This window comes from Colossoma macropomum, unplaced genomic scaffold (assembly GCF_904425465.1).
Source record: "Colossoma macropomum unplaced genomic scaffold, Colossoma_macropomum, whole genome shotgun sequence".
In the NCBI taxonomy this organism is placed as follows: Eukaryota; Metazoa; Chordata; class Actinopteri; order Characiformes; family Serrasalmidae; genus Colossoma; species Colossoma macropomum.
In genome coordinates this window covers 15,263,254-15,276,604 of record NW_023494808.1, presented here as the reverse complement: position 1 = coordinate 15,276,604, position 13,351 = coordinate 15,263,254, and the positions used below count along the sequence as shown (strand labels likewise).

Below are 13,351 nucleotides of genomic sequence, written 5' to 3'. Positions count from 1 at the left end.
ATACTTCATATACGCACACATTGAGTGAATGCTGTATTAATGCCCTGAGACATTAAAAAATGTATGTATGGACCATAGAATGTAGTACTGATAGGTGCGGCTAGGCATATATGAAGTAAACAGCATGGAGCCATATTAAACATACCCTTTATATGAACTGAGGCGCTAAAATATGTTCATGATTATATGACCAAGCACCAAAAATTGACAAAATATTAGCACAAATTACTAGCAAAGTCCAAGGCATAGCTTTGGCTCAGTGTACCTGAGTAGCTCTTGAAAGTTACTGCCCACCATGTCCTTCTCCACATAATTTTGCCCACCCGTGTGTGATTTCCCCACACCTCTGTGCATTTTCTCACAGAGAACACAGACAAAATAGTTTGTCTTATTGCTTGATTATCATTTTCTTTCAATATGATAGTTCTGTGTTGAGCCATCATCTTCTATAAAAGTGGTTATAACAATACTATTGCTTAGTTGTGCGCTTGATTTATCATTAGGCCAACCTAGCAGAGCTGGACTTTCTTAAAAAATGTTCCTCAACTTGAATGACACCCCACTTATTCAAATAGTGAATAAATTGTTTATTGGAAATGATTTTTTTAACCAATAGCACTGGTCGAACTGTTGTTTATTTGTTGGTTAACGGTTAAATAATACCTAGTGGATATGCAACATAAAGTGCCACTTATGGACTAGAGATGAATTCTGATATTTCAGTATCTGTAAGATTTACTGAGCAGATGTCTGGTTAATCGCAGGGAAGGAAAAAGCAACAACAAAATAAGAAAAAATCAGCCAAGACTTCAGCCAGACTTCAGCCAAAATTAGCATCAAGCTGTGGGCTTACTTTTTAGATAGGTTAAAATTTGAAAACACATTTTATTACACAAAAAATAACAAAGGGAATTTGCTATGGGAATAGGAAATAAATAATGAAAGCTGCCTCTTTCTTTTTTTTTTCCTCCCCAATTTAGTCGTCTCCAATTCCACCCGCTAGTTAGGACTCCCCTGATCACACAATACTACCAGCGCTAGGAGGGTGAAGGCTAGCACAGGCTTCCTCCGAGCCGAATGCACCAACCGCCAGTTCTGTTACGTCAGCTAACAGACGCCTGAGTGATGGGGGGAGGGGTGGACATCCTACACACCCAGAGAACGAGGCCAACTGTGCTTTCTTGGACTCCCGGTCACGGATGGCTGTAGCATCACCAGGGATCAAACTCGCGATCTCCTGATGATTAGCTTAGTTAGCAAAAAAAGCCACGTCAGAGCCGGCTGCACTACCTGTGCTTTCCCAGTCACGTCCTTAACAATGCATCTTTGGTAGCACGCTCACGTTCAGGCACTCATGTTTTGTGGTAGCAATGTACAATATATTTATATGGAAAGCTGTCACATTTACAGTCCTGTTAAAACATAACATCGGTGTATTAATGAATTGTTATCCTGTTTATTTTTCCAGTTTCCTGCTATGAAACGAAACCAGTACCCGAAGAGTGATTTCAGTTTTCGAATACTGGCACCTCGAATGGTTAACCGAGTACTCAAGTACCTGTGCACATCCCTAATACGGACATGATTTGTGTGGCTCAGTGGATGAAAGTATATATACACTATATTGCCAAAAGTATTTGCTCGTCTGCCTTCACATGCATATGAACTTGAGTGACAACCCATTCTTAATCCATAGGGTTTAATATGATGTCGGCCCACCCTTTGCTATAACAGCTTCAAGTCTTCTGGGAAGGCTTTCCACACGGTTTAGGAGTGTGTTTATGGGAATTTCTGACCATTCTTCCAGAAGCGCATTTGTGAGGTCAGACACTGATGTTGGACGAAAAGGCCTGGCTCGCAGTCTCCGCTCTAATTCATCCCAAAGGTGTTCTATCGGGTTGAGGTCAGGACTCTGTGCAGGCCAGTCAAGTTCTTCCACACCAAACTCGTTCATGCATGTCTTTATGGACCTTGCTTTATGCACTGTTACGCAGTCATGCTGGAACAGGAAGGGGCCATCCCCAAACTGTACCCACAAAGTTGGGAGCATGAAACTGTCCAAAATCTCTTGGTATGCTGAAGCATTAAGAGTTCCTTTCACTGGAACTAAGGGCCCGAGCCCAACTCCTGAAAAACAACCCCACACCATAATCCCCCCTCCAACAAACTTTACACTTGGCACAATGCAGTCAGACAAGTACCGTTCTCCTGGCAACCGCCAAACCCAGACTCGTCCATCGGATTGCCAGTTGGAGAAGCAGACTCGTCACTCCAGAGAACACATGCTTTACACCACTGCATTCGACGCTTTGCATTGTGCTTGGTGATGTAAGGCTTGGATGCAGCTGCTCGGCCATGGAAACCCACCCCATGAAGCTCTCTACGCACTGTTCTTGAGCTAATCTGAAGGCCACATGAAGTTTGGAGGCCTGTAGCGATTGACTCTGCAGAAAGTTGGCGACCTCTGCGCACTATGCGCCTCAGCAGCCGCTGACCCCGCTCTGTCATTTTACGTGGCCTACCACTTCGTGGCTGAGTTGCTGCCATTCCCAGTCGCCTCCACTTTGTTATAATACCACTGACAGTTGACTGTGAAATATTTAGTAGCGCGGAAATTTCCCGACTAGACTTGCTGCACAGGTGGCATCCTATCACGGTACCATGCTGCAATTCACTGAGCTCCTGAGAGCGACCCATTCTTTCACAAATGTTTGTAGAAGCAGTCTGCATGCCTAGGTGCTTGGTTTTATACACCTGTGGCCACGGAAGTGATTGGAACACCTGAATTCAATGATTTGGATGGGTGAGTGAATACTTTTGGTAATATAGTGTATATGCTATATGTATGTACACATGCTCACATATATGTATGTATGTGTGTGTGTGTGTGTGTGTGTGCGCGCACATGCATCCATTTGCCACTTGCACACTCGACCATTAAGACACGTTCTGCTCAGTACTCGTCTCCGGTCTCCAGGTTGTGTGTATGTGTGTCTCTTTGGAGGCGCACTCTCTCCACAAGCAGTATGCTCCCGCTCCGTTGCATAAATCTTTTAACACTCCTGCTGCTGACATTCCTCCTCGCAATTCAGAGAAATCTCTTAATTATGGCACTTAACACAGTGCTGGATGGCCTGTGCCAAGAGCCACTGAGCACATAATTCACTTCGCCAAGCTGCGGGAACTCATACATAAAGCATCAAGGGGACATTAGCAGCAATCTGACACAAAAGGGAGTGAGGCAGGATGTTGATGCTGTTTGAGGAGAATGAATCGTTGGACGTTCTTGAGAAGCTCCTTCAGCCAACATGTGACATTCAAAAGGCTGATGAGAAAAAAGTCAATAGATGATTTCAATGGCCTGCTCCACAGCAGCATATAATACTGTGATAATAAAATAATCTGAAGCATCTGCCTGAACACTAAGAACAGCACTTCATTTTCAGGTTTTAAAACTAAATATTATTTAATAAAATGGTTTGGTCAAAAATGTACACAATTTTCTACTTAGCCCAAATATAACTGATCAATCAAGACATGTTTGGTGTCCAAATTTTGCTTCTTTAGTTTAGCACTATGAGGCTAACAAGCACTGGAAGTCAATAGTCACCCAAATCTTTCCAGTAAATACATCACCAAAACTACCTCAAACCGCATCCAGCTCTTCATGGAAGCAATGCAGAATTACTGTGAATTATAAAAATAAAGAAAACTTCACTGTGTTGCAGCCATTTTAGCCAGCAGGTGTTGTGCCAAATTCCGACTACCTTGTAGAATCTAATTTCTCTTTGTGTGCACATAAATCATGCAAGCATATGGATGCCAGACTGTGTTTATGATTTCTTTTGTTTCTATTTATAAACATATACCTTCAGTTCATTTTTATATTTCACAATCATACTGTGTCCTAAGCCACATTAGCAAGCCTGCACAACCTTAATGAAGCCCTGAATGCAGTTTTAGCAGGTTCAGAGGAGTTCTGGGGATGTATTTATGGAAACGATTGGGTTGCTATTAAATTATTTGCATTTGTTAGCAGTGTTAGCCTTGCATCTCCTGCATTACTCTAAAGAGCAAGATTTTGCCACCAAACATGCCTTGGGTGTTTGACTGCATCTGGGGTAAGAGGAAAATTGTGCAAATTAATAATCCTTTAATACTCAAATAAAAATGTGGAAGTTCACAGAGGCTCATGCTATATTGTATTGTGCCTTTACATATGTTATTATGGTTTCAGTCTGTAATGCAGTGGTCATCATCCCTGCTCCTGGAGACAAGATTCATCTCCAGCCCAAATGTAACATATATTATTCAGCTAATCAAGGGCTGTGTGAAATGGTCTACTACTACTGCTAGCGTACCGATTCAGCCCGGAAAGTAGTAAATAGTGTATGTGATCTACATGAGTTTCTTCAGTACGTCAAAGATACTCAGATGACATATTGCTATGGGAAATTTTTCCAGTATGTTGCCAGGGCGATCACCGTGATATACTGCATCCCAAAATGCAACGTGGCCGTTCCGGCGGGACGTCAAAGTCAAAGTGAACTTTTATTGTCAGTCAGACTATACAACAAGCAGTGCACAGCTGAACGAGATTGCATTTCTCCAGCTCCGATGTGCAAAAATATACAGAAATATAACATAAAAGGCAACTGCATACAGACATACTAGACAGCACAGACAGGTAAAACATACAATATAGAGAGTGGGAAATATATATATATAGACATGTTTATATATATATATGTATATATATATATATATATATATATATATATATGAAATACTGCACGTTGCATAGAAAAAAATATTGCACATTGTTCTCAGTGATAGTATTACTGCACAGTGTAACAAGAAATATTTATATTTATATTATATATATTTATTATATATAATAGTGATAAAGTGCTCAGGTGATAAAAACATTGTAAATATTGCACAGAAAAAAAAACACCCAGAGGAAAGAAATATTCTAAATGAGATCTGCTCTTGATCTCAGGTACTTCTCCCAGACACAGTTAAGTCCAGTTTGAAATCAGAGTGAGACTTTAGCCATTTCTCCTGTTTCTGAAATTTGGCCCAGGAGAAATAAAACTCAGATTTTCTCACTTTGATCAAAATATTGTCACACATGTGGCTTAAGTCTTTAGTGTCTGACTCGTCTCACCCCAGTCTCAGCTGAATAAGACAAGTCTAAGATCTCATCGTCATCTGTCAGTGCTGAAGAAGAACTCATGCTTTTCTCCTTCATCACCAGAATTTCTCACAGTGAAATGCTGATGTTAATCTCCTCTTTTCTCCTAAGGGGGGTTTAGGAGAAACAATTCAGAAATCAGTGATCCTTCATTAATATATTATTGAGACCTCCTTTATTTCTCTGAGACAATCTTAAGAAATAATATTTGTCCTACGGACACTGACTTGACTGCCTGGATATTTTATATAGCTCTGGATTCCACTTTTCTTCTATGCATTAAAAATGGCAAACTGAAAAAAAATTACCAAATGAGGTGAGCTTGCTTGCTTTGTCTATTTAAAAGTTAACTTTCTGTGTAATGTGGATAAAACAGTAACTCAGCCAAGCAATGCACTCAACATCAGCATTTTGACATCTGACATTTTTTTAATGTTTATTTGTAGCTTTCAAGAGGGGTATAAAACAACGTCCTGCCCTTTGTCATGGTATGAGGTGTATTTTAAAAGTCAAACAGGCACATCTACAAATACATATGTATATACATATATATATACTGATGCAGTATGCAGTATACAGTACACAGTATGCTATTTCAAACACAGGCGAGGACTTCTGAAGGCAATAATTAGATGCATCAGGTGTGGTCAATTAGGGTTAGGTGCTAATCTTCTGCAGGAAGATGGATCTCCAGGCGCAGGGTTGATGACCACTGCCGTAATGCATATAACCTAAATCTTTATGGTTAAACAATGCTCTTGCAGGAATACCAGTTTTGACTGCTAATCTAATATGAATTAGTCTGTCATGCTTGTATGTATATCAGTCTTTCACAGCTGATATACATTTTTTGAACTCTGAAAATCCATACTTCTGCAAACTATTAAATCAAAGGCAGTGAATTAAGTTGACAGTACTAAATGTACAATCAATGGTGTTCCATGATCTTTGGCCCCACACCTTGACTACCGGATCCCTTGTGATCTCTTCCAATAAACAGTCAAGGCTATGGTTTCCACATAATCACTAATGTTAGCACAAGCCAAATAACCTTATTTAGAGCTTATTAGTATGCCTTCAACGTCCCAACATTCCAAGCACCATGACATGCAGCTCAGTCAACCAGACATCCTTCATAGTCCACATCACTGACCTGCAAGGACACTACATGTCAGTGAAAATAAACACAGTCAGATTGTCAGAACAGCACAATCAGTTGATTTTTTTGTTTCAAAAGATAAGCTTACACATGATAAGCTGCCACTGAAAATGACTACGGGGTTTCCTTAGAAAGAAATCAGCTAATCACTGCTACCTTGACAGCGTTTTTTGGAATGTCACAACAATTTGTAACAAGTAGACAGCTCACATCATCACATTCTTGGTCTTTTCTTTTTGCACAAAAAAATCCAAAAGTAACATGTTAAGTTTCTTTAGTGTATGCCTAGGCTTCAGCTGCCTTATTCCAGGAGTTCCTTGATCGCAAGCTAAAAACAGATGTACAGTTTGGAGTAATGCTTCCTATTATAGTCCAAAAACTGGCAAAATCAATATCTTCCAGTGTTACTTGCTAGGAATTCAAAAAGCAAATCCTTTCATATGTGCACCCTTATTAACAAGAATCCTGCAGGCATGGAAATAAGCAATTTATCTTCCACTAATACGCACCATGGTTTATGAAACATATGTGTTTCTAATCAAAGAAAACAACAGCAGATTAACTAAAGCTATGCACGCCCACTGTATCATACTTGTAGATTTACATAAGCGTGTTGGACAACAAACCCATGAATGTGGCTCTAAAATTAAATGGCTAGGCTAAATGTCCTAAGTTTAGCCTTGCCATTCAATGAAGCTTTATGAACAAATATATGATGTTCTTAAAAAAAGTACCCCAAAGAACCTTTTAATGGCTCTTTAAAGTGACATTTTTGTAAATGAGATGTGTGAGAAGTTTAATAAAACTTTCACAGAATGTAAAGATTATTTACCAATTGAAGGTTTTCCTGGAGCTATACATCCAAGCCAAGGACCATTTAGGAACCTATTGCAAGAACAAAGGTAAGGCCCTTAATAAACAACCAACTATGCGTTTACCATCAACTCACTGGACTATAGTCGTTTTTTAAACCACAAGGAGGTGCAGCGTACTCTCAGACCAGCTGAGAGGCAGAGCACCAAACCATGAAGCAGATGGAACAAGATGTGATGCTTTTCTATGTTCTAACACAGAAGAGAAAACCATGAGGTAAAATAAGATTCATGGATCATTCACCTCATTAAAGTACTTTACTAAGCAGACCTGATGCCCATATCTATTCAACAAGTCATTGTATACAAATGACTAATACTGAGTAATACTATATGAAGTTTTTATGTGTTTATTGTTCAGAGAAGCCATATCCTATATTTTTCTTATCTTTCGCCTGAAGTCCACTTATGATATATGTATACATTTTTCCAACCTTTCTTTATCCCTTAGAATTCAATGTGCTGTTTTTGTTTCTGTGCCTTTAAGGCAGGTATGTGTTAATTACCTTTTGTTCAGATTGGCTGCCCTGTAGGCAGCTTGGCTCCCATGTATGAACTGAAGAGTGAAAGATACGGTTTAAAGCATTAACTGTGTTTTCATGGTACATCAATAAAAGTGAGGAAAACGAAATTGTCCATATGTGATCTGACCGGAGATGGGAGTATTAGCAGGTCACAGAGTGAGCCCCCAAGTGACAGATGCATTCAGTGAAAAAAGTCAAGCAGGAAATAGTCTCAGGCTCAGATGCACCACCCACAGGAGTGTACTAAGCTGGCCCCAATTATTGGAAGTTTGTCAGTTCCATTGTGATTGCTATGTACAAATGCATGTTGATGCACTTCCTTGCTCCAGTTTTAGGCTGTTTAATGGGAAACACACTTTTGTAGGAGTTACCCATTTTGCATCCCATGCCATCTTTGGTAGCAAGATATAAGTTTATGGCATCTCTGAAACTTATTCAAGTGTTGTCTTTGAAGCATTTAGAAGCTAACAAGTGAGATATCCTTGGGTGTCGTCCAACACATACCACTTTGTTTCCCATGGGTCTGTTTTTGCTGCTAATTTTAAAAATGTTTAACATGTTTACAAACACAACAATCTGTGACTGGTCGATTTGCATGTTAGTCAAAAGGCCCTTTCCTGTCAAAGTAGGCAGTTTTTGGTCACGTCGAGCAGCAAAATGCATCAGACTGAGGACAGGCAGAAATCTGGTGTGCGACACTAAGTAAGAACCAGTGACAGACTGTTCTTTGCTCTATGAAAAAGGCACTAAAAGTGCCTGTCAATCACAACAGCCTAAGTAAAATCAGCTTTAAGATAGAGCTGCAGTGAACTGCTAACTTTGAATACTTGCACAAATGATGCACAAAATGCATCATGGCCTTAAAGTCAGTTACAGCTACTGGGTACAAACTGTTTCAGTCACTCTGTCCCATACATACAGTAAACAGAAGGAAAGCATGGAATGGAACAAGGCTTTGACCAAGGATTGTGCACAGGTAACAAATCGACACACATACTGTGCTAAGTCCTGAGCACTCTATGGAAAATGCCTGCCCTCAACATTGTTTTGTTAATGCAAAGCTGCTTTTCATATTACTTTCTGATGCACTCAAATGATCATTCATTTAAATGCTCAGGTGGTTTAGAGATAATACAACATTAAAGTATATGATATGAGTGGTAATTTGTACGTATTGTAAACTGACGAATGGACATGGCAAAATATACAGCTTGAGATTTAACGTTTCAGTTAACAGTGTTCCAGGAAAGGTTATCAGAAAACAGCCACTCCTTTCAAGCTTGTGCAGGAATGTAACATTTTACAAGATTCACATCTTGTCACATTTACCGCAACCAATTAATGAAAAGAACTGATTCTTATCAGATTCTTATCAGAATTATAGTTGTTTGGTGGCAAGCATGCTACCAAATAACTACACCGAGCCCATTTTACATACCTTGATTCCTACATTTTACAATGAACCTGAACTTGTGACATAAACTTGTGGCTTGTGCCGTTTGCTTTTCCAGACAAAAAGACTGATTGCACTGCGCTCTGGCAATCAGCTGTACTCCCACCACTTTGAATCAATGTGCAGCACTCTACCACCACCTGTTGTTCTACCAAAGGAACTGGATTTGCATCTGAACAAACATCTTCTACAGATCCCCAAGAACCTCAAATAAGTGCATCCAACTGATGATGGCAAAGATGCTCGGCCAACTGAATTAGAAGCAAGGCAGCCTAACAAAAGTATCCCAACCTCTGCAGTCTCACTACATGGAATGAGGAGACAGATGCCTCTCGGGCAACATCCTTCTCCACAAAAACTGTGGGAGCAATTGTGGTGTAGTGAGAACCTTCTATACATTTCTTAGGAATCTTTACATTTCAGACAAGGAATGCTTGTGTGTTTCTTTGAAACATGTATGTATCTTTTTGTTGACTTTAGCCAATAGAGTATACACCAACTTGTCAAGTAGTGGGAATGATTCACAACTCACAACATGAGTCAATTTTGCAAGACCAACCTACTGAATGCATTAGCCATGAATTTCTAACTATTCCACAGTCCTCTCTAATCTACATCTCCACGTAAGAAAAGAACAGCTTCAGTTTATGTTGTCATCAATAACACTCTGCAGTACTTGACAATGAAAACGAATGTGCAGACTTAAAGACGTGGAAAAGTCACAGTCTGTCTATCAATCATGTAAATGCCGGTGTTGGGTGAGTATACCCACATGCAATTAGCACACCCCCTCTAAAGACACAGCAAACCCCGGGATCCATACATTTTCCTGAGAAGGACGTGCCTCAACTTCCAAGTACCAGCAAAGCAATCCTTTGCCCTCTCCTCCGGTGCCTGCCATCCAGATATCCACCACATCTCTGCTTCTTCTTCCTAATCGAAGACATGAAGCAAGAGGAAAAAAAAGGTGCGCTACAAGCCCAACTTGTTCCGCTTATCTTACCTTGGCTGCCGCAGACCAGCAATCCAAGCAAACAGACGGATTTGAGAAGCATTTTCAGCAGCTTCAGCTCGAGATGACGAACGAACAGCCTCTTGCCGTGTTGGCGAGTTGAAATCTCAACCAGCTCTAAGCCGACGTCGCTGAGCACACTCTCTCTCTCTCTCTCTCTCTCTCTCTCTCTCTCTCTATGTTCGACTGTGAGGGTCTCTCTCTCTCTATGTTCGACTATGAGGGTCTCTCTCTCTCTACTGTGAGGGTCTGACTCCCTCCCCGCGCGTGTTTACTGAGCAGCGCGAGACTCCCGCCTCAATGCAGCACCTGAGGAGAAAGCGCTTCCACAACGCGTTTCGCAGACTCCCAGCGAATTTATTAACGTTAAAAAAGCAACTTCACTTTAAATTCGTTTATGGACGAGAGTGTTAAAAAAGGTAAAACAACCCGTGTGTGGAAAGGCTTGGTAACCTGTAAAGTTGGCGTTGTACGGTAACGTTAGTTAGCCTGAGGAGCTTGAGCCCCTAATGTTAAGTTATCGTTCTCCTTCCTGTTTATTGATACAACTAAGAATTTCTTAACTACCTCTCCTATTCGGTTTACTGCCGTTTTAAACATGAGAAACAAAGTTTATCAGAGAAACTAAGGAGGGCTTGAATATTGAAAGATCAATATCTCATTTCTTTGTTTTGTTTTGCTTTTTGTTATTGTTGTTTACACTTCTTTTCTAAAATCTGCGTACATAAGTCGCAGGGTTGAAAGTGTTTTAGTACTTTAGCATAGGCTTATTTTTTTTATTTATTTATTTTTTTTCGAAAGCTGTGAAGAAACAAATTGCGGCAGATGTGTGTTTTGTTATCATTTTTGCTCTTTTTGTGATAATTTGGTTTCTCATCTGTGACTGACATTAGCTAATAGTCATAATGTTTCAATTTTCCTGTTTCCAGACATTAATTTCACAAAAAAGCATCTCAGTTAATGTGATAACAATAACATTTATATCCACATTTTGAAAGCACAGCTTAGAAGCGGAAGTCCACAAATTGTCCAAAATTTCTGCATAATTAAACGATTGAGATGTAAACAGACATTCAGAGTGGTTTGATGTAAAATGGGGCATTGTAGAGAAATGACTGTGGTGAAACGTGGGTCGTGTTGTCTGCACCAAAATGCCACTACCCCAAAATGACCAATGAACTTTTTTTTTTTGCTACTGTTTTGCTTACAGTGCCCTGCATGGATTTTTAAGAATACATTTTAGGCCAAATACATTTTAGGCTTATCTCATTTTTTTTATTTGTTCTCCTTGAAGGTGTGGGCAGAAAGAGCATGTGAAATCCATTTTATGAAACAAGGTTGGCCTTATACTACATATTTTTAAATGGATATACAACACTGGGTATATCATTCAGTGCAATAACACATAACCTGCAATGACACTGAAAAAAACATTGTAGAGGCATGTAAAGTGGTGTAATAAGGAGCTGCACAAGACAAAAATTAGTTACATTTAGCCATTGACATTATAACCCAACCTTATGTTCAATGTCCCAAATACATACTTTGGGTGCACAAGTCCCAGTTATGTGTCTTTCACTTTTCATGTGTCTTTGTGTGTGGACTGCATAGCCACTTGTTCAAGAAACATACAATGTCCCATAAAGTCACCACTGATCTTTAAGCAAATTTTATTTGTAGATAATCATGTGAATGTAATTTCTGTAAGACATTGATCAAGGAGCTTAAAGTCGATGCATCTTGGTAGTAACATATATATACATGGTAGTAATATGCAAATGTCTCATTTGACCACTTTTGACCACTGAACAGCATCTATAGATTTGTGAACAAGTCTGGCTGCCCTTGGATCTTAAAGTATATGCCAAGAAAGCCAGAAAAGAGTAGAGACTTCAAGAAATCTGTTCTGCTGAGCTGATGCCAGTAATGTGAGCAAAAGCAGTTTTGGTACAATACAAGACTGCATTCTATGATCCAGACTCTGACCAGTGCACAGCTCCAGTCTTGGCATTTTCATACTTACACACTAATTTGACTGGAAGGAGACACTCCCCTAGTGGCCAGAACTGAATTTCTTTCATTTGCCTTGGCAGTTTGAACACTTTTTTCCTGTAGACCACTGCACACATGACCAATTTATGCTAATTACGATATACTTCTGAATTTAGATTAAGTGGTGTAATTGATTGCATGGAGTTTTAAAGTGAGCGTTTCTGAGGTGTGCGTCAAAGGCAGTCTTGCGGACACAGATGAGTCAAATTCATTCAGTCAGCCTTCATCTTAACCGCAGTACGGAATGTGCACAGTGAAGGTGAGGGAGCACATTCTTTAAAATTAAGGTTGCTGATGGTTCTTAGTTTGAACACACACTTCTAGGAGAAAAAAAAAAAAACTTTAATTGATATAGACGGTTTACATTATGTGAAGGTTCTTTAAAGTTTAAAAAGGTTCTTCATATGTTCACCTCTAATTTGCAACATGGTTCTTTAAAGAATCATCAGTTGGAAGTGGTTCTTCTATGACATCACTCCAAAGAACCCTTTTAGCCTCCTTGATTTTTAAGAGTGCAGGTCCAGCACAGCCCAGGCACTGGAAGATGTCCTCACTAACCAGCTTGGGGGCCTGAGGGAAACTGAACATTTGTTCCTGAACCTTATTTCCCCAAATCTCAGAGCTTGTTTGCCTGCACCTCTCTCTCTTTTCTTTACTTAGGGTCTAGTTTGATTAACCTTGGGTTATGGTGTGTGTTTACCTGATGTTCGATCCAATTTAGCCACACGCCCAACTTGTTAGGCAACCGACAAGATGTCAGGGGCTCCTGGAGGGTTTCTTCCAACCCGGGAGCGTAAGACAAAGGACATGGAGGAAAAGAAGCAATGGGAATTTATGAGTGATTGGTGTGAACTTCTGAAAAGCTTCTAGGGGTAAAAAAAACTCTCTGCAGTGGCTATTAGTGGAAACTGACAGTATCATCAGAGAGCATCCCAGGGGATTCTCACAGCACCTCATTGAAACCATTGCTCAGGCAACTCAACTCTTGTCGCCTTGGCAACCTTCTCTCCTTTATAACAGTTGATAATTATTATTGTGGAGGGTTTTTTGGCTCGCTCTCGCCACACTTCTTTCTTATCTCT

The 13,351-nt window shown here is 40.0% G+C and overlaps 1 protein-coding gene across 1 annotated transcript in view; it reads right to left on the bottom strand.

Annotated features, from left to right (window-relative positions):
- The window catches only part of zgc:152904 (uncharacterized protein LOC767777 homolog), a 406,505-nt gene extending 396,148 nt beyond the window's left edge, over nt 1-10,357 (bottom strand). The window contains exon 1 of the mRNA XM_036557615.1: nt 10,209-10,357. Coding sequence (XP_036413508.1) covers nt 10,209-10,260 — 52 coding nt within the window. The 5' untranslated portion in view covers nt 10,261-10,357. The remainder of the gene's footprint in view (nt 1-10,208) is intronic.
- Nucleotides 10,358-13,351: the final 2,994 nt, after the last annotated feature.